The sequence below is a fragment of the Leucoraja erinacea genome, chromosome 20 (genome assembly GCF_028641065.1).
Source record: "Leucoraja erinacea ecotype New England chromosome 20, Leri_hhj_1, whole genome shotgun sequence".
In the NCBI taxonomy this organism is placed as follows: domain Eukaryota; kingdom Metazoa; phylum Chordata; class Chondrichthyes; order Rajiformes; family Rajidae; genus Leucoraja; species Leucoraja erinaceus.
In genome coordinates, this window is record NC_073396.1 from 21,050,908 (window position 1) to 21,078,861 (window position 27,954).

Genomic DNA, 27,954 nt, shown 5'->3' on the forward strand with positions numbered 1-27,954 from the left:
GTCAGGCAGCATCTCTGGAGAAAAGGTTGTCACCCGTTCTTTTTGACCCACTGAGTTTCCCAGCACTTTGTGTCTATCTAAGATTGAGAGGGACAGAGGTCAAAAGCGGACATGGAGGACTAGCATAGCCCAGTATTCTGAATGAACTAGCATCTTGGTCGGCATGAGCAAGTCGGGCAGAAGGGCTTGTTTCTGTACTGTACTCTAGGACTCTAAGACCAGCCTACATTTGTATATTTCTCTCTCTCATTGCTAACATCTTGGTGATCATCAAAAATTACAGCAGGAACTTGATCTGCTGGGTATGTGGGCTGAGGAATGGTTAATGGGGAAAAAATATGCAAAGTGCAGAGGAATTCAGTAGGTCAAGTAGCATCTCTGGCGATTATGGATAGGTGATGTTTCCAGTCTAGACCCTTCTTCAGACAGACTGTAGTAGTGGAGAGAGTATTGATATTAGTTTATTATTGTCACATACAACTTCCTCATCGATATCCACCTATAACTTGCAAGGCCATGTCCTACTCCCTCCCAACTTGCTAGATTTTGTCCCACCCCAACCTCTCTTCAAGTTTTCTCCCCTCATCTCCCACCCCCCTACTTCAATCAGCCTGAGGAAGGATCCCAACCCAAAAGGTCACCCCTCCATGTTCTCCAAAGATGTTGCCTGACCCGCTAAGTTCCTCCATCGCTTTGTCTTTTTTTGTAAAACAACATCCGTAGTTCTTTGTTTCACTTATTCCACTTTGTTTCACTAATTGTTAATGAATTGGCAGCTGTAAATTGTCCCTCATTTGTCGGTGATCAATATTTTCTGGTGATGTTGTTGGAAATATGGGTAGGAATAACATAGGATTAGTGCAAATAGGTGGTTGATGGTCATTCTGGACCCAGTATGCCGAAGAGCCAGATTCCATATGGTGCAGGAAGCATATCTTTCATTGTAGGTGAATCCCATTCCCCCGCCCTCGGGCTCCTCCTCCTCCCCTTTTTCATTCCTTCTCCCCCCCCCCCCCCTATCAGTCTGAAGAAGGGTTTCGGCCTGAAACGTCACCTATTTCCTTCGCTCCATAGATGCTGCTGCACCCGCTGAGTTTCTCCAGCATTTTTGTGTACCTAGCATATCTTTCATTCATTTGTTCTACATCTCACTACATCATTGTCTATATCTCTCGTTTACCTTTCCCGTGACTTTCAGTCTGAACAAGGATCTCAACCTGAAACGTCATCCATTCCTTCTCTCCAAAGATGCTGCCTGTCCTGCTGAGTTACTCTAGCATTTTGTGTCTATCTGTTTCCATATGGTATCTCAATACGACTTTCTAACTCCTTGACATTTCTGGCTACAGGCTGGCAGATGTTTTAAATGTAAGAGGACATAAGATAAAATGGAATAAGGTGGCTCTATTATTTCCTAAATACCGTCCCAAAAGATCTTTAATACTGCCAAAATCTTGAACTGTACACCGAAGACCCTGGGATGAATATTGCAGGCAGCAATTTCATGAACTAAAGGCACAGAATGCTAGAAAAACTCAACTAGCACAGAGTATCTGTGGACAGAGAAAGAGTGTTATTATTTTAGGTGAACTGCCATGCACCAGAAATAATTCCAGTAGCTTTTTTTTAAATTAATGTTTCCAACATCTGCAGTATTCTCTTCAGTAAAGGTACGAACAATTTAATGAAGTCCACGCAATCCATCTGTTATTTGCCCCTAGTGTGTTGGGAGTGGATGCGAAAGTAGGTTAATTGGCATCTTTAATGTTTTCTACCCTCTACTACAATCAGTCTGAAGAAGGGTCCCATCCTGAAATGTCACCTATCCATTTTTCCAGAGATGCTGCCTGACCCCTGAGTTCCTCCAGCATTTTGCATCTATGCATCTAAAGTTAAGCTTCATTAGATAATATTTTTCAGCTGATTGGCATCGCATGGACCTCTGAGTTCATCAACTCTTCAATGAGAAAATCGAATGAGCCCAACTGTATGGGTAGCTTAAACAGTGAACAGTTTTCACTCAGTACGGATTAGTATACGCTTTTACTATTTCCAGTGATTAAATATTAATGCTGTCTTCTCTATAACCCATATCTTTAACCAATAAGTGATGTCCATAATGGTAACTACTGACGAGTGACATTGAACAGTAACATCTGTATAATACTTCTGGAACAAGACAAGACACAAACAGAGATCAAAGGCGATGAGTGAAAGTGAGAAACACAGCTGATCGTAAATTTATTTAGCTGGCTAGATTTTAGTTTTGAAGCATCCACTTTTTGACTGCCACCTAATTCGGAGATTCACAGAGTCATACATGGATAATTTAGTTTAGTTTAGAGATACAGCGTGGCCCACTGAGTCCAAGCCGACCATCGATAACCTGTACGCACCATCACTCCTACACACCAGGGGCAATTTTTCAGAGGCCAATTAACCTATAAACCCTCGCATCTTTAGGATGTGGGAGGAAATCGGAGCACTCGGAAGAAACCCACGCGGTCATAGGGAGAACGAGGAATCTCCACACACAGACAGCACTCGAAGTCAGAATTGAAACAGGGAGCAGCGAGGTGATGGCTCTACTGGTACCTAAAATTGGAGAGTTCAGTGTTCATACAATTGGTTTGTAAGGTGCTCAAGTGGAAAATGCGGTGCTGTTCCTCCATTCTGCGTGTGGCTTCACTCTGGCAATGGAGTTTCATGCATTTACCAATTTGGACCCTTACTGACAAGTAGGAAAATGTTTGAAGTTTTGAAATATCCCCAAGGTACCCCGTAAGAATGAAGGTTACGCTGTCGAAAGAATACCGAATCATTGGATCCAGCCTTCTGCTCAAATTTGGGATGGGGTCATTTTCTACAGATCAGCGTGTGGAATGAAACAAGATCTCTCATGGACGTTTCAGTGAAGCAAGCTAGGTGAGAAACTGGTTTGTGGTTACAGATCTGCCCGGAGACCTAATTGTTTGCAAGGCTACACCAAGGCTCGATGTTACTGGAAACAAGCATCAAATGTACCCTGCCTGAAATTCAACCCCGAGGATCATTGTTGCATGTAAAGGCGTTTATTCTGCAGTTCTTTTTCATATCAAATGGAAAATCCCAAATATGGAGAGTCCCACAAATTAAATAAATGACTGTGTTGTTTTATCATTTTTGCAGCAGTGAAGGACTTTTGCATCGACCCCAGTCATCATGTTCTACAGTTTTGTCCATGCTGGTGAACAAGATATCCGAGTATCCATTCCCTCTCCAGGCTGCAGACTTAACTAAGAATCCTTGGAGTCTAGGTGTGAGAGCGAGGTTGTGTGGAAATGTGCAGGATATGGCCTGGAATGGATGTTCGAGCCACAAGGAACTGCAGATGCAGGTTTACAAAGAAAGTTTGCCTATGGTTCAATGGTTCTTTATTGTCATGTTGTGTACCCAAGTACAGCGGCAGAGACCGGGTTCGATCCTGACCTCGGATGCTGTCTACGTGTGGAGTTTCCACTTTATCTCGGTGGTTGCATGGGTTTCCTCCGGGTACTACAGTTTGTTCCCCCATCCCAAAGATGTGTGGGTTAATTGGACTCTGACTTGGGTACTACAGTGGCATCATTGGTAGAGGTCCTGCCTCACAAAGCCAAAGATCTGGGTTAACTCCTGACCCATTGCCGCTGTCTATTTGTGGAGTTTTCATGTTCCTCTTGTGACCGCGTGGGTTTCCTCTGGGTGCTCTGGTGTCCTCCCATATCCCAAAGACGAACAAGTTAATTGTCCCTAATGTATAGGGAGTGAATGAATATATGGTTAGATAGAACTAGTGTAAACGGATAGTCGGCATGGTGGGCCGAAGGGCCTATTTCCATGCTGTACCTCTGAAATAAGAATTCCAACCTGAAACGTCACCTATCCATATTCTCTGGAGATGCTGTCTGACCCGCTGACTTACTCCAACACTTTGTGTTTTGCTCAATATTCCAGCATCTTCAGTTTCTTGTGTTTGACCTCCAGACAAATATGCAACAGCCAGAAATTAAACACAAATTATACATAAATTACATATATATTTTGCAAGAGTAAAAAAGAATGAAAGAATAAGCAAACAAACAAAATGTTTGTGAAAAACACAATTAGAAAAAAACAAGCCCTTGGTGGGCTGAGGTGGTCTGTAGTGTTCCATTGTCGAGGTGGGATTAGGGCTGTGTAAGTTGCTATAGCACAGGATCTGGCACTTCGACCCACAATGTTCGTGCTGAACATAGTGGCAAGTTAAACTAATCTCCTTTGCCTGCACATGATCCATATCCCTCCATTCCCAGCATATCCATGTGCCTATCTAAAAGCCTCTCAAACACCACGGTCGTATCTGCGGACATGAGGAACTGCAGATGCTGGAATCTCCAGAGATGGTGCCTCACCCATTGCGTTACTCCAGTACTTTGTGTTCTACTGTCATATCAGCCTCCACCACCACCCCCGGAAGTGTGTTCCAGGCACCCACCACCCTCGGTGTAAAACAACCTGCCCTTTTAAACTTTCACCTAACGGAATATGGTAATTTCCTATTCAGAAAAATAACTGAACACAGAACAAATTAAGCAGAAAGAGTGCAAAGAGGATTTACAAGGACATTTCCATTCCTTGAGGGCCTGAACTACAGAGAGAGTTTGGGCAGGCTAGGACTTTATTTCTTGGAGCGCTGGAGGCTCAGGGATGATTTAATAGAGGTATATAGAATAAATAGCCGAACAGATAGGGTGAAAACAGAGTCTTTACTGAGTAGAGGAATTAAGAGCTACAGAAAACAGGTTTAAGGTGAGAGGGGAAAGATTTCATAGGAACCTGAGGGGATGGTGTGTATATGAAACGAGCTGGCAGAGGAGGTTGTTGAGACAGCTGTTAGAACATTTTGAAGACATTTAAGGGCCTGTCCCACTTGGGCGTCATTTACGCAACATCATTTACGTGTCACGACGCACGACGTGCGCATGGCGTGCATTATGCACGCATGGCGCGTGGTGAGGCGTGGTGGCAAAGGCAGTGACGCGCGGTCCCGCGCGGCACCCCAGGATTTTGGGATTCACAAAATCTTCGCACGCCACCTGCGTGATGCGCAAATGATGCCCAAGTGGGACAGGCCCTTTAAACAGGCACATGGATAGGAAAGATTCAGAGGGGACAAACTCTGGCAGACGGGACTAGCTTCTTGTTCGTCAAGGGCAGATTGGGCCGAAGTGCCTATTTCCATGCTGTATGACTGACTCTACAAATCCATTGCTTTTCCATAAATAATATATGTGTAAAATATATGTGGAAAATGTGTGATTTGCCTTATGAGCTGATAGAACTTAAGGAAAAAAACGAAGGTAAATTGGCCGTGTGGACAAGAAATCGCAATATTGCCCTTGAACCCAAGGATAATGAGGAAAATAATAGCAGATACTGTTAAAGTGGCTACACTTCATGAGTGTTTAATTGCCTGTAAGTGCTTTGGGACTTTCTGAGACCATGAAAGGAACTATACAAATGCAAATGGTTTATGTTATGGGTTGAGTGGATCATTTAGATCTATTAATTAATCTAAACACTGTATAAGTGTCAGAAAGTGGAAAGCAACCTCAAGAATAAAGGGTGACTTGAAGGTTGGACAAGCTTGCATTGTTGGACAGACTTGGATTGTTTTTGCTGGAACGTCAGGGGCTGAGGGGAGTCTTGATAGATGTATAAACAATTATGAGAGGCGTAGAAGGTATACAGTCAGAATCTTTTACCCAGGGTTGAAATGTCAAAGACTAGAGAGCATAGCTTTAAGGTGAGAGGGGCAAAGTTTAAAGGAGATGTGAGAGGTAGGTCTTTTTACGACGAGAGCAATGGGTGCCTGGAACGTGCTGCCAGGGGTGGTGGTGGAGACAGATAAAATAGTGGCGTTTAGGAGGCTTTTGATTAGGCAGGGAATGGAGGGATATGGATCAGGTGGAAGTTTATCTTGGTACCATGTTTGGCATTGACACTGTTTCTGTGATATTTTCTATGAAAGTTTCCATTCAGCCCCAAAGGTAACAATTCAGTTACGTATCATTTGATCATAATATTGGAAAACAAAATATCAAGGAAAGTCAGCAAAATCCCCACGTTCATTTGGTAGCTGACCGTATCTTTCTGACTCAGCAATTCATCAGATGCCGATGACTTGTTACCAGGAGATTGCAAGTTATTGATTTCACAAAATATGAAAAATATCTCGCAATTTTACCATTCACTCGACCTATACCAACTACCTGCAGGGGTATTTTCACATCCTAATGGGCCGCAAAGAATCATACAATAAATATCCACGGTGCTTTGGGCCACATAATCAATGACCTGTCCCACCCCGGACATTCCTTCTCTCTGCTCCAGTCCGGCAGACGGTATAGAAGGTATAGAAACTTGAATGAACGCACCGCCACACTCAGGAACAGCTTCTACCCCTCTGATATCAGGATTCCATAAGCTAGGGCACTGTCAGATTCACCTTTACCCCATTACGGCCATTGGACTTTGTCTCTGGAACTGATGCATTACAATGCTGAAAACTATATTTTGCACACTGTATTTACTCCTTTACGCTGTTTATTGTACTTGAGTTCGACTTGATTGTATAAATGTATAGTATTACATGTTCCAATTAGGTAGCATGCAAAACAAAGCTTTTCACTGTACTTTGGACAAGAAAAAACGAAAACTAACCTAAACGTAAGGAACATTAAAAATCCCTTGTGCACTTAGACATCACACAAATAAAGGTTGAATGAAGGGAAAATGTTGGCCAGAACACCAGGGAGATCTATTCCACTCTTCTTTAAAATAATGTCACAGGATATTTTAGGTGGCATGGTGATGCAGCTGGTAGAGCTGCTACCTCATAGCGCCAGAGCTATGAGGTTCAATGCTGACTTTGGTTGCTGTTGGCGTGGAGTTTGCACGCTCTCTCTGTGACTGCTTAGGTTTTTTCTGGGTGCCTCAGTTTCCTCTCGCATCCCAGAAAAAATTCCATTAAATATTCTCTCATCCTAATCCAGAATTGCATGCAACTCTTTGGCTGTGGCCTAATCAAGGTTTTATACAAGTTTAATGTTATTCGGCATACCGATAAATACTCCCTTGAACTTCTACAGCATATTGACTTGTTGCATCAGGGCCTGATTCGCATCTCAAAAGCCCAGGAATGAAGGAGATTACAGAGAGTGGTGGACACTGCCCAGCCCATCAAAGGTACTGACAGGAATTTGCAGAAGGCGCTGCCTCAAAAAGGCAGCCAATATTCAACATCAAAGACCCACACCAGCCTGGCCACACTCTTATTTCACTCCTACCATCGGGAAGAAGGTACAGGATTCTGATAACCATAACCACCGCAATCTAGAATAGTTTCTTCCCAACCACCATCAGGTTCTTGAACTATACCCAACGCAAACATCAACTATGAAATCCATAGGACTGTCTTCGGTTGCACTAAGGACTGTTTTATGTTGTGCAAGTATTGTGTTTATTAATTTATTGAATTTTGTTTATTATATATTATCTATGTCTTTTGTTTTTATAATCTGTAATGTTACTGCAAGTAACAATTTAATTGATGTTGGTGCATGTGACAGTTAAACATAAGATAGACACAAAGTGGTGGTGTCCTTTTCCCCCAGAGATGTTACTTGACCTGCTGAATTACTCCAGCACTTTGTGTTTATCTTTGGTGTAAACCAGCATCTGCAGTTCTTTGTTCCTACTAACAAACACTTTTGACTCTATTTACTCAGTGATCTGACTTCAAATCCCTCCACATCTGCTGCAGAATTTAAATTCAGTTAATTCAGTTCATTAAAGACCCACACCATCCTGGCCACACGCTCATCTCCCTGCTACCTTCAGGTAGAAGGTATAGGAGCCTGAAGACTGCAACAACCAGGTTCAGGAATAGCTACTTCCCCACAGCCATCAGGCTATTAAACCTGGCTTGGACAAAACTCTGAACATTAATAACCCATTATCTGTTATTTGCCACTTCATCAGTTTATTTATTCATGTGTGTATATATTTATTTATTGGTATATGGACACACTGATCTGTTTTGTAGTCAATGCCTACTATGTTCTGCTGTGCTGAAGCAAAGAAAGAATTTCATTGTCCTATACAGGGACACATGACAATAAACTCACTTGAACTTGAACTTGACTTTATATATCTGGAATTTGTAACAACAGTTCACAGGGCAATGAATTGGTGGAATTCATTGCCACAGACGGCTGTGGAGGCTGAGTCTTTGGGTGTGTTTAGTGGAGATTGATAGGTAGTTGAATAGTAAGGGTGTCAAAGGTTATAGGGAGAAGGCAGAAGAATGGGGTTGAGAGGGAAAGAGGGATCAACCATGATTGAATAACGGAGTAGACCCGATGGGCTGATTGGCCAAATTCTGCTCCCATGACTTATGAATTTGTGGAGAGTGCTGTGGGTGTCTCCATTGTCTACTGCAAAGGCACGATGAGTTACAGGAATTGGTTCAAGGAGGTGTCTCACCATTAAACGTGATGAGTTGATTGGCAATAAAAGCCGGTCTTAGGCACAGTGGCGCAGCGGTAGAGCTTGCAACCTTATAGTGCCAGAGACCTGGGTTCAATCCTGACTACTGGTGCTGACTGTAATTTGCACGTTCTCCGTGTGACCACGTCCATTTTCTATAGGTGCTCTTGTTTCCTCCCACATTCCAAAAATGTGCAGGTATCTAGTTCCTGTTGATGGCTTCCTGCAATTGGCTTCTATAAGTTGTCCCTAGTGTGTAGGATAGAACTAGTGTGAACAGGTGATCAATGGTCGGCATGGACTCGGTGGGCCGAAGGGCCAGTTTCCACACTGTATTATGAAACTAACTTAAACTAAACTAATCTCATGGACATTGTGGGCTGAAGGGTCTGTTTCTGTGCTATACTTTTCTATGTCCTAAATTCCAAACTCTGCTTAATCCCGCAGGAATCTGAATAATTTTAGTGGAACAGATGATGCACAAAGACATTTGGATACAAGGCAAGCTTTTTTTTATTAATCTTCCAAAGGCAATCTTCCTTTACAGAGCAAGCTATAGCTCAAATAGTGGGCTCCATCTGAATCTCTGACCACTTCTACGATCTCGTCATTACAACAGAAAAATGTTGCTCATGCCTGCAGTCACGAAAACAGGAGCTTTGCATTTAATATACCCTTGCAATCAAACACTGGAAGAGATGCCATCCTGGGAGAATCTATGATAGAACTAGGTCAACAAATTCTGTAAAACAAAACAGCAGGTTAAGCTTTTCAATTCATTAAAACATTCTTAATGCATGCAATTCAATAGCAAAATTAAAGATATATCATGAAAATAATTTATGTTATATGAAGTGGGTGACACATAATCGCAGCTGGTAGAGCTGCTGCCTCACAGTGCCAGAGACCCGGGTTCGATCCTGACCTCAGTTGCTGTCTGTGTGGAGTTTGCACATTCTTCCTGTGGCCATGTGGGTTTCCTCTGGGAGCTCTGATTTCCTCCTACATCCCAATGACGTGTGTGGTTGTAGGTTAATAGGCTCTGTAAACTTGCCCCTAGTGTGTAGGAATAACATAGAACTAGTGTGAATGGGTGATCAATGTCCGCCGTGAACTCGGTGGGCTGAAGGGCCTGTTTCCATGCTGTATCTCGAAACTAAACTTGACTTTTTTTAAACGTTCAATGGGGAGAAATGGCACAAATGCACCAGTGCTTCAAGGTTCCCTCCTGACCTCAGCAACTGTCTGTGTAGAGTTTGCACATTGTCCTTGTGACCGTGTGGATTTCCTCTGGGTGCTCCGGTATCCTCCCACATCCCAAATACGTGGTAGATGGGAGGTCAGGGCTGTTCTCTCGTTGCTGAGAGGATGGTTCCGTTATCTGATAACAACTGGGAAGAAACTATCCCTGAATCTGGAGGTGTGTGTTTTCACATTTCTGTACCTCTTGCCTGATGTGAGAGGGGAGAAGAGGGTGAGACTGGTCCTTGATTATGCTGGTGGTCTTGCCAAGGTAGCGTGAAGTGTAGATGAAGTCAATGGAAGGGCGGTTGGTTTGCGTGATGGTCTTTGCCACGCCCAAAATTCTCTGCAATTTTCACGTATTATATAAGATAAGGAGTTCTGCAAAGATTTATCAACATACCTTCAGCACCAAGTTTCCCATCACTATCTTTATCACCTCCAGCCATGAATATTTTGGTTTCATTATCACTGAGGACTCTGGCCCCAGCTGAGAATCTTTGCAGGAAAAATCTGCAGGAAAAAACATTGCTTTATCAACTGAGGATAACTCGTAGAAGTTGCCCAAACCCGAAACATCATCTGTCCCTTTCCCTCCGCATTTGCTGCCTGATCCGCTGAGTTCCTCCAGCACTGTGTTTTGCCCAAGGTTTCAGCATCTGCAGTCCCTTGTGTCTTCAGCGAACCTTTTTACTTTAGTTTTGTTTATTATTGTCATGTTGTCACGTGTAGCGAGGTACAGTGAAAAGCTTTTTTGTTGCGTGCTACCCAGTCAGCGGACAGACTATATATGATTACGAAGCGTCTGAAGAAGGGTCTCGACCCGAAACGTCACCCATTCCTTCTCTCCAGAGACGCTGCCTGTCCCACTGTGTTACTCCAGCTTTTTGTGTCTATACATGATTACAATTGAGTCGTCCACAGTGTACAGATACAGAGTAAAGGGAATGATGTTTAGTGCAAGTTAGAAGGGCCTGTCCCACTATACGAGTTTACCCAAGAGCTCTCCCGAGTTTTAAAAAAAAATCAAACTCGTGGTAAGTACGTTGAATGTACGTAGCAGGTACGTCGGAGCTTGGGATGTCTCTTAGCGGCTTGTAACGCTAACGGCAGGTACTTGGGAAACGCAAGTTTTTTCAACATGTTGAAAAATGTTCACGAGAGCCCCGAGTACTTACGAGCGGCTATTACTGTAATTCTCCGAGTTCGAATCAGGGGAAATTCGGGAGAACTCTTGAATTACTTCATACAGTGGGACAGGTCCTAAAGTCCGATTAAAGATTGTCCGAGGGTCTCCAAGGGTAGGTCAGGACTGCTCTCTGGCTGGTGATCACATGGTTCCGTTACCTGATAACGGTGTTTCACTAATATAACCTCCATCCCCACCCTTCCCGCCAATCACCTGAAAAATGTGTCTAACCCAATCCAAAGACAATCAGTACATTAGAAAATACTTTCAGGTATCAATAAGATGTGCTTATTGATAAATTAATTTGTTAAAAATACATTTTCCTCCACCCCTGGTACTAAAATGATATTTGAGAGGACTTTGTACTTGTTTTTAATTAATTTTGATTTTCCTTTATTGTAGAACTATGTATAAAAATCTAGTGTAATTTAGAATCCAGAATAAAGATCAGAATTATTATTCATCCAATTTTAAATAACATCCTTTCCTTACCCCTCTCTTTCCTGTGCCTCATTCAACCCTGGTGAATCACATTTCCCCCACTATCCCCCCCTCCCCCTTCCCCCCTCGCCACCCCTTCAACCCCTTCTATTTATATCCCCCTCCTCCTCTGCTTTTACACTTCATTCTTCTTCTCTCCCTATCTGTAACCTGTTTGTTTCATTTTCATCGCTAGGGCTTGTCCACCCATCTGCCAATCAAATTCCCTTCAGCTGTATCCACCTATCACAGTATAGTCCCTGGTGGACTCTTGGTACAAGGTACTTAAGGAAACAAGGGGCTGGAATAACTCAACAGGTCAGGCCGCATGTCTGGAGATCATGGAGATAGGTGACGCAGTAACGTAGCGATAGAACCACTGCCTCACGGTGCAAGAGACCTGGGTTCGATCCTGACTACGGGTACTATCGGTGTGGAGTTTGTACGTTCTCCTTGTGATCATGTTGGTTACCTCTGGGTGCTCCAGTCTCCTTCCACATTTCAGAGACGTCTGGGATTTGTAGGTTAATTGGCTTCTGTAAATTGTCCCTGCGAAGGTGGGATAACATGGAACTACCGTGCAGGTCATCAGTGGTTAGCATGGACTTGGTGGGCCGAAGGGCCAGTTTCCACACGGTATCTCTCTAAACTCTAAACTCTCTAAAAAGTGCTGTTTCGGGTCGGGACCCTTCTTCCGGTGTCTGACGTTACTCCAGCACTTTGTGTCCTTTTGTGTTCCTTGTTTCTCCACCTATCACTTGCCAGGCTTTGTCCCATCCCCACCTCTCTTCCATCTTTCTCCCCACTACTAAAATCAATCGGAAGAAGGGTCCCAGCCTGAAACGTCACTTGACCCACTGTTTTGCTTAGAGTGACTAGTTTAGTTTAGTTTAGTTTAGAGATACAGTGTGGAAACAGGCCCTTCGGCCCACCAAATCTGTGTCGACCAGCAATTACCCGTATACTAGTTATATCTTACACACCTGTGACAATGCACAGAAGTCAATTAACCTACAAACCTACACGTCTTTGGAATGTGGGAGGAAACCAGAGCACTGCAGAAAACACACAGCATTACGGGGAGGACGTACAAACTCTGTACAGACAACACCCGTAGTCAGAATCGAACACAGGTCTCGGGCGCTGTAAGGCATCAACTCTACCTCTGCGCCACTGTGTTGCCCTAGCTATTATTTGGTGTTCTCAGTGGAACCCTGCTGCCACTTCCAAATACTAGTCCATACTGAGTAATGGTGAAGCTTAAGGTATAGGAAAGGGAGTTAAGGTGTTTAAGAAGTCAAACTAGATTCTTGCCTTCATCAGCAGGAAGGTCATGTTGGAACTGAATAAAACATCAGCAAGGACACTTGGTGTCAGATTAAGTTTTCGTTCGAATAACGGAGATTGAGAGCGATTTAATTGACGAAGTTATGAGTAAAGATAACAGAACCGCATGGTGGCGCAGCAGTAGAGTTGCTGCCTTACAGCGCCAGAGACCCGGTTCAATACTGACTACGGTTGCTGCCTGTGTGGCATTTGTACGTTCTCCCCATGACCTACATGGGTTTTCTCCAAGTGCTCCAGTTTCCTCCCACATTCCAAAGACGTACAGGTTTGTTGGTTAATTGGCTTGATATAATAGTTGTAAATTGGCCCTAGTGTGTATAGGATAGTGTTAGCGTGCGGGGATTGCTGGTTGGCGCGGAATCAGTGGGCCGAAGGGCCTGTTTGCACGTTGTATCTCTAAACTGAACTAAACTAAACAGTGCAGCACAGGAACAGGCCCTTCGGGCCTATAATCCGTGCCGAACATGATGCCTAGTTTGACCAATCTTCTCTGCCTGCACATGTTCCATAATCCCTCCATTCCCTACATATCCCTGTGCCTATAAAACCTTTTAAACACCACTACCATATCTGCCTCCACCACCAATGCTGGCAGCATGTTCCAGGCACCCGCCACTCTCTAGGTAAAAAACACTTGTTCTGTACTTTTCCTTTAAACTTTGCCGCTCTTATCTTAAAGCAGTGGCCCCTAGTCTTTGACATTTGCACCCTGGGAAAAAGAAAGGTTCTGACTGTCGATCCTATCTATACCCCTCATAAGTCTCAACCTCAAACGTTCTAGAAAACAATCTAAATTTATCCAACCTCTCTTAGTACCCTCTAATTCAGGCAGCATTATGGTAAACTTCTTTGCACCTTAAGTAGCCAAGAAAGATAAACAGGGTTATAGAGTTCTACAGTCATACACATGGAAACAGCTCTTCAGCCCAATTTGCCCAAGCCAACCAAGATGACCCATCTACATTAGTCCCACTTGCTTGCGTTTGGCCCATATCCCTCCAAACCTTTCCTATCTATGTGCTTTTCCAAATGTCTTAAAAATGTTGTTATACTACCCATGTCAACTACCTCCTCTGGCAGCTTGGTCCAATACCTGCCGCCTCCTGTGTGAACCAGGGACATCAATTTAAATCAATGGTTTACGAATTGGAGGGGAATTGAGGTAAAAATGATCTGAAATGTTGTCAGTGCAGCTATAGACCATCACGAGATTTCAAAGTTCCTAATGAGCATTTGTAGAATCGTGATCTGCAGGGCAGAGACCTAAACGCTTGGATGTGGAGAAACTAAAGTTGTAGTTTCTCTGCCGCAGGCACAACAGGTTTAGAAATTTCCATGTATAGATGAATTGCTTACTCAAAGAAAAGTGAGTTGGTGGAAATTGTCACCACAACCACAAGTCGAGCAGCACAGTGGTGCAGCAGCAGAGACCCGGGTTTGGTCCTGACTACGGTTGCTGTCTGTACGAAGTTTGTGCGTTCTCGTGATCGCGTGGGTTTTCTCTGGGTGCTTAGGTTTACTACCACACTCCAAAGACGTACAGGTTTGTAGGTTAAATGGCTTCTGTAAATTGTCTCTAGTATGTAGGATAGTACTAGTATACGGACGGGATGATCGTTGGTCAGTGCAGACTCGGTGGGCCAAAGGGCCAGTTTCCATGCTATATCACTAAAGTTTGAAGTCTAAACTATACCTGAACTGTGGCCACACTTGGAGGATTGGGTTCAGTTTTGGGTTCACCTTGCTGTAGAAAATGTGCCATTAACGTTGGAAAGAATGCAGAGAAGATGTACGAGGATGTTGCCAGGACTCAAGGGCTGGATTATGGGTTGGGCAGGCTAGGACTTTCTTCCTTGGAGCGCAGGAAGCTGAGGGGTGATCTTATAGAGATGTATAAAATCATAAGGGGCATAGAATGGGTAAATACACAAAATCTACATCCCAGGGCAGTGGAATCAAGAACAAGAGGGCATACTTTAAAGAAGGTATAGGATCCTGAGCAGCAACTTTATCACACAGAAACCTATGAATGTATAGAACGACTTGCCAGGGGAAGTGGTTGAGGCAGGCACCATACTAACATTTGAAAGTTGTTTAGACAGGTACATAGATGGGGAAAGGTTTGGAGGTTTATGGACAATGAGACTAGCTTAAATGGGGCATCTTGGTTAGCATGGGCGAGTTGGGCCGAAGGGTCTGTTTCCATCCTGTATGATTCCATATGACTCTATGAATGCCAGAATATATTTAGGAAAAGGTAGGTAAGTACACGAGAGAGGAAGGTTGTGTGGGTAGGAGAGTTAGAGGCTGGCTTGAGACCAGGTGGGTTGAGTGCCTGTCACTGTACTGCATGCTTTCATCAATACAGAGAAGAGTCAGTCACTTGGAACATGGGTTATGTCTGATTCATCCTACTAGGGCATTCAGGTCTACGCTAAGCTAAATGGTATCAGGAAAAGTGTCCGTGATTACAGAGTACTTCAAATGTTGTTTACAGGCCATGTATGAGCAAAACGAATTAAATGAAAGGACCAGTCAGAACTGCAGATGCTGGTTTACGAAGGAAAGAGACAAATGCTGGAGTAACCCAATGGGTCAGGCAACAAAACTGGAGACCACCTATCATTTGCCAAGCATTGTCCTGCCCCCAGATGGACACAAAATGCTGGAGTAACTCAGCCGGTCAGGAAGCATTTCTGGAGAAAAGGAATAGGCGACCTTTTAGGTCGAGACCTTTCTTCAAACTGTCCTGCCCCTCCTCTCTTCCCGCACTCTTCCACCCCCCCCCCCCCCCCCAGACTGCCACTATCATCAGTTTGAAGAAAGGTCTCAACCTATCCATGTTCTCCAGGAATATTGCCCGGACCAAATGAAGGAGCAACACTGTCCATTAGAAAATAGAACAGAGCAGCAGAAGAACAGGCCCTTCAAGAACAGTCCACAATATCTGTGCCAAACTCGATGCTAAGACCCGTCTCTTATCTGCCTGCACACATTCCATTTCCCTCCCTTTCCTGTATATCCATTGCCTATTCAACGGTCTCTGAAATGCCATTAAGTGTGTGGGAAGTTACAGACTGAGGAGAGAAGAGATTGAAAGGTGGAGTAAGGTACTGACAGGTTCTCAGTCCTGCATCTCTCCTTTTGTGTACCCACACACAGACCGTGGACATGGGTGACCATAATGGATCGGCCACAAAGTAGATCGTGCTCTCACTTTCAGAATTATTCTCTGGTAGTAAAAAATATAGAAGGGAAGAAAACCCATACAGAATGAGTGGCAGATCCTCTCTGAAACTATGCTGTGATATCACTTGTTCAAAGTTTTTAAAGTACAATAATGGATTAAATGATTAATTCCACATAGTACAACAAACAAGGAAACCAACAGGAAAGAATATGCATTTCTATAGCACCTTGCTATGTCCTTGGGGCATTCTAAATCACTTTGTATCTAATTTAGCACATTTAAATGCTGTGGTAATAAGCAGTTATTTTTGGGTGGCACAGTATCACCTCTAGTGGACCATTTGCCCCACAGCGCCAGTGCTGTCTATGTGGAGTTTGCACATTCTCCCTGTGACGGTGTTCCCCCTTTCCCTTCCACATCCCAAAGACATGTGGATTTGCAGGTTAATTGGCCGCTGTAAATTTCTCCCTGGAATTGGTGGGAATGTGTGGAGAGGAAAAAATATGGGATTTATGGAGGATTGGTGCAAGTGGCCGATTGATGGTCGGCATGGACTCGATGGGCCGAAGGGCCTGCTTCCGCGCTGTACCATGCAAGTTTCCATCAATAACCCATTTTGTTTCTTGACGCAAAGTGCTTAAGTAACTTGGGACCCTTCTTCGAACGTCCCGACCTGAAACGTTCATGTTCTCTGGAGATGCTGCCTGACCCGCTGAGTTACTCCACCACATTGTGTCCTTCTTTATAAACTAGCATCTGCAGTTCCTTGTGTCTACAGCTGATGTTTGATGCTGGTTGAAGCAGGTTATTGGTCATAATGACAAACAGCCTAGGTTTTTGAATTATTCTGGCTACCTAATATTATAGTTATTCATATGTTTTTAATTATTATATTTTAACTATGTGCATCATGTTTATGGGTCTGTAATGCAGCTAAAAATAAGTATTTAATTGTTCTATTGTCAGTATATTTTACAATTAAACACTCTTCACTCTTACCACTTGATCAATTTTGCTCTTCTCCAATATAATGGCAATGGGTCTTTTACGTACATCTGAATAGAAAAAAGGAATTTATTTTAAGGCCTTGGGACACTCATTACTGAAATTTAATGTCCACCTCTATATCATGGTGCAGGGACTAAAACTATCACCTTCAGATGCTAGGAGGCTGAGTGGTAACCTACCAAATAATGGCTCCATAGAACAGTACAGCACAGGAACAGGTCCTTCGGCCCTTAATGTCCATGCCGCACATAATGCCAAGTTAAACTAATTGCCTGCGCGTGATCCACTACCCTCCATATCCATGTGTCTATCTAACAGCCTCTTAAAAACCACGATCGTATCTGCCTCCACCACCACCCCAGTAAAGCGTTCCAGGCACCCACCACCCTCTGTATAAAAAACACCCACCACCCTCTGTATAATTTAACACCTACCATCGGGAAGAATGTGCAGGAGTCTGAAAACCGTGACCACCAGGTTCAGAAACAGCTTCTTCCCAACTACCAACGCTACAAACACCAATTAACATTCCAACGACCAACTGTCTTGGTTGCACAAGGGACTTTGGGCTTTTAATTTGTTTTACACTATATCTGATTATTTAAATTAATTGAGCTTTTTTTGTTAATTATATTATCTATTGAGCACTGTGTTTGCGGACACATTGGGCAAAGGGTATAGTGTGAAAACGCACACCTCCGGAATCAAGGACAGTTATTATCTACCTCATTGGAGACCCTTTGGTCAGACTTTACTGGACTTTACCTTGCACTAAATGTTAATCACGTTATTCCCTTTATAGTACATCTGCACACTGATTGTAATCATGCATAGTCTTTCGCTGACTGGTTAGCACACAACAAAAGCTTTTCACTGTACCTCGGTACATGTTACAATAAACTAAACTCAACTAAACCTGTTGTGCTGCTGCAAGCAAGAATTCCATTGCTCTGTTTCGGTACATATGACAATTAAAGACTCTTGACTTGTCTATTTGATTTTGATTTTAGTGTCAGGCTACTAGAGAGGGTGGTGCCTTACTTTAACTCTTCTTCTTCGATGAAACCACTGTTATCATCGTCAATTGCCTGGAACACTTTTCTGATTTCTTCCGCAGTTTTTTTGGACAGGCCACAGGTCCGGAAGAATCTCTTGCAGTTGAAGGACTCGTTGGCTGCGAAACAAGACAGGCGGTGAGTGTCAATGCCGCGAGCAGCCTCCGGGCAGAAACGTTTTGGTGAGACAGGCAGGGCAGGGTACGTTACCTTGACATTCCTTCAACGCGCTACTGATGTCAGCGACAGAGAGAACGTCGGTGATTTCCATTCTGAGTCTGTGGGTCCGCAAAACAAAGCAGGTGGTGCAGGTTGTCAGAGCTCACTCACTCACTTCCCTCTTGTCCCCCCCCTCGAGGCCCTCTCCCTACATACCCCTCACTCACTCACACTCCTCCCTTTACCCTCTCTCTCACACACCCTTACTCTCTCCCATTGCTTTATGCTCTCTGTCTGTGTCACTCTCACTCTTCCCCACTCCCCCTCTCACCCCTCTCTCTCACCCTCTCTCCTCACTCACACACTCACATTCGCCCTCTCTCTCACTCTCTCCCTCATGCACTCCCTCTCTCACCCTCACTCCCTCTTTCACACACTCTCACCCTCTCTCTGTCTTGCTCTCTTTTTTCACTCTCACTCTCCTATATCTCTCCCTCGCACACACTCTCCCTCTCTTTCCCTCTCTCTCCCTCTCTCTCACCCTCCCTCCCGTCCTCCCTTATTCTCTCTCTCTCTCTCATTCTCGCTCTCTTTCTCACACACACACACATTCACCATCACACTCTCAACCCTAGGTCTTATTCCCGCACCTCCTCCCGTCTCTCACCCCCTACTCATTCTCATACTCGCCCCGTCCCACTCTCTCGCCCACAGTGTCACTCGGTCTCCGTCTCCCTGGCTCACTCGCTCTCCCACACACCAGCATCAACCCCGAGCGCCTGGACTCCAGGTACCGATAAAGCCACTAGAATATAACGCGACTGTAATGACCAGCCGACATCTCTAATGCAAACAATCTTCTAGACGGCCGCTCATATCTTGCGCGTTGGACTCAGAAAAAAAACTATTCTATTTGCGACATAAAGTAAATACATATTTATCCACGGTGCCTCGTCCAAAAATGTTGCAAAAGCAACAAATAAGATCGATCGACCCACTCCAGGCTGAAGAAAGGTCCCGTCCAGACTCGAAACGTCACCCATCCGTGTTCTCCAGAGATGCTGCCTGACCCGCTGAGTTACTCCAGTACTTTGTGTCTATTTCGGGGATAAACCAGCATCTGCAGTCCGTTGTTTTCTACACTCTGGGTGGTGCTGGCTCTTCAGAAGAGACCTCAACGCTTTCTCTTCATGTGAGGGGTTTCCGTGTTAATTGAACCCCAGATCGCAACATCTGATGTCCTCTCACGTTTGTCTTACCCCTCTCTAAATGTCCCGTGCACTGTGCCCCTCGCGTCAAGTATCGGGCTAATATTCCATCTCTCACACGCACACACAAACGCACACACAGTCTCATTATCAGAAGACAAATCAGGCAGAAACTCAAGTCCTCAAACCTCCTTCCTTTGCGAATGGACTTTGCATGGAGTTTGAATTCATCAGCCGCCCTCTGGTTACTCACCTTCACTGTACCTTTGGCTTGACTAACACTAGACCGGAGCGATGTGCCTTCTGTGCCTCAGTGCCTCTGTCAGACCTGGTTTATATGCAACCCATTAAGGTGACTCTTTACTGTACTTGGATTGCATAGCTAGGATCAAATACACCAGTTCCACCTGCTATTGAATTTCTTACCCAGCTAATAATCGCAGGCTATTTATATCCCCCTACACCTGATATAGGATATAGCCCCTCACAAAGACAATCCCCTCCTGAGTGAATTACCTCATTGGTGGGGGACACTGAAAAGATCTTTGGTGGGTGGATTTAAAGATGCATGTTTTACAATATAGGTTTAGGTTTATTATTGTCAGTGAGAAGCGTTGTTTTTGCATGCAATCCAAGCAGATCAGATATTACCACACATCAATACAATCATAGAACGAAGAACAATACAGCACAGGAATGGACCCTTCGGCACACAATGTATGTGCTAAATATGATGCTAAGTTAACTGATCTCATCTGCCTGTCCATGATCCATGTCCCTCTATTCCCTGCATTCCCATGTGTCTATCTAAAAGCCGTTCAAACACCATTATTGTTTCTGCCTCCACCACTACCCCTAGCAGTGTGTTCCAGGCCCCCACCACTCTGTGTAACAAAACTTGCCCCACACATCTCCATTAAACCTTCCCCTTCTCACCTTATAGCTATGCCCTCTAGTGTTGGACATATCCATCCTGGGGAAAAGTTTCTGACTGTTTACCCCATCCATGACTCATAATCAGTCTTTTATTTTGTCATCCCGCAAGCTCCAGCATTCCACAGAAGTCAAACTCAACTACAATAGATAGAACAAAGGGGAAGAGTGCAGAATTAATGTTCTCAGCATTGCAGCGCATCAGTTCCATGGACAAAGTCCAATGTCCGCAATGGGGTAGAGGTGAATCGGACAGTACCCTAGCTTATGGAAGGACCGTTCAGAAGCCTGATTACAAAGGGGAAGAAGCTGTTCCTGAGAATCTGTTACAATTCCAAATCCAATGCCAATTCCTTGGCAATTCTGGCAACTTAAATGCATAAGGGGTTACATTCCTTCCGTGAGCTGGCTGGAAGATCAAGTTGGTTCAATGATATGGCTGTGATTAATAAATGGAAGGCAATCAACGGTAATTCTACTTGTGGATGTTTGGGGAGCACTCCAGTGTTTGAGAGGGGCAAGTTTGTTTAAAAGTGGATGCTGGAATCTTGAAAAGTGAAGTGCTAGAGGAACTCGATGGGTCAGGCAGCATCTGGTGGAGCTAAATGAGCAAATTACATTTTGGGTCGGGACCTTTCGGAATGAAGTTTTGATTGTTTGAAACGACTGAAATAAAACAAAATGAAAGTGAAAAAACTGCAGGTGCTGAAAATCTGAAATGAATACAAAAAATGTTTGAAACACTCAGCGGGTCAGGCAGCCTCTGTGGGGAGAGAAACAGATAATGTTTAAGAAGGAACTGCAGATGCTGGAAAATCGAAGGTACACAAAAAAGCTGGAGAAACTCAGCGGGTGCAGCAGCATCTATGGAGCGAAGGAAATAGGCAACGTTTCGGGCCGAAACGTTGCCTATTTCCTTCGCTCCATAGATGCTGCTGCATCCGCTGAGTTTCTCCAGCTTTTTTGTGTACCGACAGATAATGTTTCATACCTGGGACGCTATACCTGATGACAGACTTGCACAGACTTGGGCAGATGATCTATTCTGCGTTCCTTAACATGAGAGGAGCAAAGTTTAAAGGAGGTGTACGGGGCAAATTTATTTACGCAACAGTGGTGGGTGCCTGGTACACTCTGCCAGGGGTGGTAGGGGAGGCAGATAAATGTATGACAGTGAACAAGTAATGACTAGAAACAAGGAACTGCAGATGCTGGTTTACAAAAAAAGATACAAAGTGCTCGAGTAACTGCGGGTTAGGCATCGTCTCTGGAGAACACGAATAGATGATGTTTCGGGCCAGGACCCTTTCGTCATACTCAATTTCTTTAGTCTGAAGACCCAAAACGTCACCTATCGCTGTCCTCCAGAGATGTTGCCTGAACCGCTGAGTTACTCCAGCATTTTGTATCTTTGCTTGCTAGTTTAGTTTAAACTTACAGCATGGAAACAGGTCCTGCGGCCCACCGAATCTACTCGGACCACCGACCACCTGTTCAGACCAGTGCAATGTTATCTTACTTTCTCATCAACACCCTGCACGCTAGGAGCCATTTACAGAGGGACGTGATCTTGAAATCGGCACGTTTTTGGGATGTGGGAGGAAACCGAAACCGAAACCCAATATCAGGATCCAACCTGGGCCTCGCACTGTGAGGCAACAACTTTATCAGCTGCACCACTGTGCTGAAGAAAAATACATAGTTTACAAGTAATAAACAGAGAGGAAGAATGGTGGTCAAGAGTAGTTAAAGATACGTGTTACATTATAGAAAAATGCGTATCATATCAAGAACTTTGAAACTGAGTATTGGGAAAATTAAAAAAATCAGCAAAGCATAACTGGGATATTGATATGGGAAAGTTGAATGTAAGAACAACCAATTAAGAATATATATATTTTTAAATAGTAATAACTTTCATGGATACGGAAAAGATGAACAGAGTGTCTGTGCCATACAGAATGAGGCAGGAGTCATTGCACTGGGGAATCGGGAAATGGGGGAGAAATTTACCAAATATGTTGTGTCTATTTTTAAGGAAGGTGACACAGGAAATGATGAGCTGAAAGAAATTAAAATTTGTAAAAAAAAAAAAATCTATATTAATGGGACGAATGATTGATTGACTGAAAGATGCAGCATGGAAACAGGCCCTTGATTCCACTGGGTCCACGCCGACCCGTTCACTGGTTCTATTATCCCACTTTCACATCCACTCCCTGCACACCAGGAGCAATTTATAGTGAAGGTTGATGAAACTTCAGATATTGGTTTGCAAAAAAACACACAAAATGCTGGTTCGGAAAGAGACAGACTGTCTCCATGCCAGTGTATCACTTCCAAATCATGCGAGATAGATAGATAGATAGATAGATAGATAGATAGATAGATAGATAGATAGATAGATAGATAGAAAGAAAGGGGGAGAGAGAGAGAGAGAGAACAAATAGATAATTTGCATTGCATTGCATTGCAAAACTGCAGTTTAATATTCAGTTGGGAATATTTATTTTCAATAGTTTTCATTATACTCTTGATCATATTTTCCCCATGACTAAACAGATTAGAATGTAAGGCCTGAGTCTTGTTAATGTAAGATAGAGATTGAAATCAATAAGTAAAAACTCTTAGATAGATAAATACCAATGATCTGCTGGCACTGGGCAGGTAATGCAAGGGCCGGATGGATCCGCTGAACAATGACTTTTGGAAGTGTTTAGTTATTTTCACAGTGGTGGTGTAAAGGGCAAATATCAAATTTTCTGGAGGAACACAGTGGGTCAGGCAGCATCTGTGGAGAGAAACGGGCAAATGGCGTTTGGGGTTGGGACCCTTCTTCAGACTGATGGAGTGGAGGAGAGATCATTGGCGGGGAAGAGGCGGGGCAAGAGCTGGCAAGTGATGGGTGGATTTAGGTGAGGAGGGGTTTAATTGGCAGATGGAGGAGTCAGGTGCGGGAGTGATGGGTGGAGAGAGTGACCGAGGCAGAAGGTGATAAGTGGAGAAGACAAAAAGGATGCAGATGGTGAAATCGGACTGGTTAGGATGGTGGAGAGTGTAAAATATAAAATGGGTCTTTTAGCCAGAGGGTAGTGAATCTGTGGAATTCATTGCCCTGATGGCAATGGGGTATTGTGGACTCATTGGATATTTTGAAAGTGGAGATTGATAGGTTCTTGCCTAGATTAGATTAGATTAGATTAGATTAGATTCCTTTATTGTCATTCAGACCTTTCGGTCTGAACGAAATTTCGTTTCCCTGCAGTCATACATATAATAAAAAATGACAAAAACACACAATCAACACAAATTTAACATCCACCACAGTGAGTTCACCAAACACCTCCTCACTGTGGTGGAAGGCAAAATCTTAAAGTCTCTGTCTCTTCCCTCATTGTTCTCCGTCTGCGCCGAGGCGATCCTAGTAAGGCCAGCAAATGTTACGGGGAGAAGGCTGGACAATGGGGCTGATTGAATGGTGAGGCAGACGCAATGGGCCAACATGGCCTAATTCTGCTCCTTGGTCTTATGGGCCTGATTTTGCTTGGTCCACACCAGTCAGTTGTGGAGTTCAAAAGTATTGTGGTCATATTCTGTGCTTCCTCCTACCCAGATGTATGTGAGAGAGGGGGAGGAATAGAATCAGGAGTTTAATGATTATACCCAGGACTGGCTTCTAACCCCAAGCTGTGGTTTAACATTGACTGTGGATTATTTAAAAAATCAGCAGTTTCACTTGGAGCGAGGTTCTGAATTATTTTAGGTACACAAAAAAGCTGGAGAAACTCAGCGAGTGCAGCAGCATCAATGGAGCGAAGGAAATAGGCAACGTTTCGGCCCGAAACGTTGCCTATTTCCTTCGCTCCATAGCTGCTGCTGCACCCGCTGAGTTTCTCCAGCTTTTTTGTGTACCTTCGATTTCCCAGCATCTGCAGTTCCTTCTTAAACACATCTGAATTATTTTACCAGTCAGATTTTCTCTCTCCCCTTATCCGCTTTCCGTTTTATCGCTTTGCTTAGTTTATTAGTTTAGTTTATCATTGTCACGTATATGGTACGTGCTGGGACTTTGAACAGTTGGGGAAACAGGTCATCCTGTTGACCAAGATGCACTATCTACACTAGTTCCACCTTCCCGATTTTGGCCCATATCCCATGAAACATTCCCTACCCATGAACCTGTCCTAGTGTATTTTAAGTGCTTTTATAGTATCTGCCTCAACTACCTCCTCCGACAACAGCTCATTCCATAAACCCACCACCCTGTGTGAAAATGTTGTCCATCAGGTTCCAATTAAATCTTCCTCCCCCCCCCTCACCTAAAACCTGTGTCCACTGTTTCTCGATTCTCCTACCCTGGGTAAACGACTGAGAATTCACACTATATATTCCCCTCATGATTTTAAACACCTCCGTAAGATCACCTGTTAGCCTCCTGAGCTCCAAGGAAGCATGTCCTAGTCTACTCAACCTCTCCCTACAGCGCAGGGCCCCGAATCCTGGCAACATCTTTGTAAACCCTCTTTTAAAACCATTCCCAGTTCCTCAGTGGCTAACAACCCCTCCCCATCTCCATCCGTCGCTTCTCGATGTTCGTTCCCCAAAGTGAAATTACAGTCTCTTATTTCTCTTTTTAATAATTCATTGCTTGGAAAGTAATGTATCTTCTCGTGAAGCTCTCTGGATAATGAATCTGCTCACTACGCATAATCAGGCAAGGAGTGACATTCAGAGGACAAAGCATGTGCAATGTTGCTTTGTGAGATTTTAGCGTGGAATTAGAAAAGATCCTACTGTCCAGTGTGTTTAGTTTATAGATACAGGTGTGGAAACCGGCCATTCAGCTCAGAGTCCACGCCAACCGGCAATCACCCGTAAACTAGTTCTATCCTACTCATTTTTGCACAAAATTTACTTTTAGAAAATGTATATTTAACTTGTGTATAATTTGTTTTGGTCTGTTTGAGTCTATGTGCCTGTGATGTGGTTAGTGTAGTTTAGTTTAGTTTAGAGATACAGCGTGGAAACAGATCCTTCGGCCCACTGAGTCCGTGCCGACACACTAGGGAATAGACTTGTTTTTTTTCTTAGTTTAGTTTAGTTTAGCTTATTGTCACATGTACCGAGGTACAGTGGAAAGCTTTTGATGCATGCTAACCAGTCAGCGGAAACACAATACGTGATTACAATCGTGCCATCCACAGTGTACAGATACCTGATCAAGGGAATGATGCGAATAACATTTAGTGCAAGATAAAGTCCAGTAAAGTCCGATGCGAGGGTCTCCAATGTGGTGGATGGTCGCTCAAGAATGCTCTTTAGTTGTTGGTAGGATGGTGCAGTTGACTGATCACAGCTGGGAAGTAACTGTCCCTGAATCTGGCCGTGTGTGTTTTCACACTTCTGTATCTCTTGCCTGATGAGGAATGTAATTGTATTTATAATTCTAATCGTATTCTAATTGTATTTTGCACTAAGTTTACTTTTAGAAAATGTATATTTAATTTATGCATAATTTGCTTTGGTTTGTTTGTTAGAGTCTATCTGCCTGTGATGTGGCAAGTTTAGTGTAGATTAGAGATACAGTGTGGAAACTGGCCCTTCGGCCCACCGAGTCTATGCCGACCAATGATCACCCATACACTAGTTCTATCCCATACACTAGGGACAATTTACAAAAGCCAATGAACCTACAAAACTGCACGTCTTTGGGATATGGGAGCACCTGGCGGAAATGGTTACCCATGGTTACACAGGGAGAACATGCAAACTCCTCTCAGACAGCACCAAGGTTGGGAGCGAACCTGGGTCCCTGGCACTGTGAGGCAGCAGCTCTGTGCCGCCTGTCAATCAACCCAGCAAGCATTAACTCTTTGAAAGGCTAGTTGCCAGAAGTGATCTGCAGATAACATGTAATTCTGTTGCAGAGTTCAGATACAGCAGAGAAGAAAGATATCGGAACAAAATAAACTCATTCAACCTCAAGCCTGCCTGATCAATCAAACAGATAACGGCTGATTTATATTTTAACTCTATATCTTAAGTTTATCAATCTTTAACAACATATCCCAGAGAGAATTGGGGCAGAGCGCTTCAGATTACCGCTACCCTTAGAAACACAGCATAAGATATAGCATTATCTGGAGCAGGCCATTCGGCCCATCATGGCCGGTTTGCCACTCAATAAGATTGTGGTAATTTTTTTCTACTTCATCTGTCTTTTCCTGTTTAATACCACACCCTTTAAGTACCTCAATATCTAAATACTACTGACTTGAAAAGTGACCGAGCTGTTACTTGTGCGGAGAATACTAAAGGTCACTGACCTCTAAAAGACATTTGGACAGGTGCATGGATGGATAGGAAAGGTTTAGGGAGATGTGGGCCAAACGTGGGCAGGTGGGACTAGTGTGGATGGACCATCTTGGGCCTGTTTCTGTGCTGTATGACTCTACGTCCCTATTGGGGGCGGCACAGTGGTAGAGTTGCTGCCTTACAGCGCCAGAGACCTGGGTTTGATCCTGACCATGGGTTCTGTCTGTACTGGTACTGCCTCCGCTATCAGTTTTTACCTTCTCCCTGTGACCGCATAGTTTTATTTCTGGGTGTTCCGATTTCCTCCCACACTCCAAAGAAGTACAGGTGTGAAGATTAATTGGCTTTGGTAAAAATTGTAAGTTGTCCCTAGTGTGTAGGATAGTGCTAGTGTGCAGGATGATCATTGGTCGGCATGGACTCGGTGGGCCCGAAGAGCCTGTTTCCATGCAGTATCTCTAAAGTATGGTAAGAAGCTAAAGGAAAGGCACTAGGATTCTGGGCAAAGAAACGTTATCTCATCTCAATCTTGAATGAGCAGACACCGGCATGTTCCAAGCACCCACCACCCTCTGTGTAAAAGATGTGGTGTGTGCCTGTTCTATGTTATCCCATTTTCTCACCCACTCTCTACACACTGGGGGCCATTTACACAGGCCAATTAAACTACAAACCCGCACGTCTTTGGGATGTGGGAGGAGACGGTAGCACCTGGAGAATACCACGCGCTCACAGGGGGACCGTGCAAACTCCACACAGACAGCACATGAGGTCGGGATCAAATCTGGGTCTCTGGCGCTGCGAGGCAGTAATTCTACCTGCTGAGCCATTGTGCCACCACTAATATATTTTTTAAGTATTTCATTGGCTGACATGAACCTTTATTTGGAGGCTCAACAAAACTGCAAATGCTGAAATCTTGAGCGAAAGCACAAAGTGCTGGAATGACTCAGCGGGTCAGGCAGTATCTGTGGAGGGAATGGACAGGCGACGTTTCAGGTCTGACATCAAATTTATTTTTGCTTTAATTGTGATCTGATCATTCAAAACTGCCTGAGAGCGGAGTCTAGAACTTCAGTTTAAGATTTCGTCCTTAGGATTGGCACAGTGTCGCAGCAGTAGAGTTGCTGCCTCACACTGTCAGAGACTATCTGTATGGAGTTTGCACGTTCTCCCTGTGACCGCGTGGGTTTTCTCCTGATGCAGCACTCCCTCAATACGGTTCCTGCCCATGTATTGTGATTAAATTGTTTTTTTTACAGATAAAGTAACACAGATAAA

At 43.9% G+C, this 27,954-nt stretch overlaps 1 protein-coding gene across 1 annotated transcript; it reads right to left on the bottom strand.

The window, feature by feature from the left end:
• Positions 1–9,042: 9,042 nt before the first annotated feature.
• On the bottom strand, positions 9,043–19,833 carry LOC129706941 (parvalbumin, thymic-like). The gene is made up of 5 exons (XM_055651614.1): positions 19,679–19,833; positions 18,269–18,336; positions 18,045–18,177; positions 10,193–10,302; positions 9,043–9,289 (listed from the first exon to the last, which is right to left on the bottom strand). Exons 2-5 carry the CDS (start codon positions 18,327–18,329, stop codon positions 9,264–9,266), a joined length of 330 nt encoding a protein of 109 aa, XP_055507589.1. The 5' UTR covers positions 18,330–18,336; positions 19,679–19,833; the 3' UTR covers positions 9,043–9,263.
• Positions 19,834–27,954: the final 8,121 nt, after the last annotated feature.

What these genes read in the sequence shown, in the direction of transcription:
- LOC129706941 (XM_055651614.1), bottom strand. Translation starts at nt 18,329, where the DNA reads ATGGAAATCACCGACGTTCTCTCTGTCGCTGACATCAGTAGCGCGTTG. An exon ending in CGCGTTGAAGGAATGTCAAG is followed by an intron (nt 18,178 to 18,268) that starts GTAACGTACCCT and finishes CTTGTTTCGCAG; the next exon opens with CCAACGAGTCCTTCAACTGC. An exon ending in TGGGAAACTTGGTGCTGAAG is followed by an intron (nt 9,290 to 10,192) that starts GTATGTTGATAA and finishes TTTGTTTTACAG; the next exon opens with AATTTGTTGACCTAGTTCTA.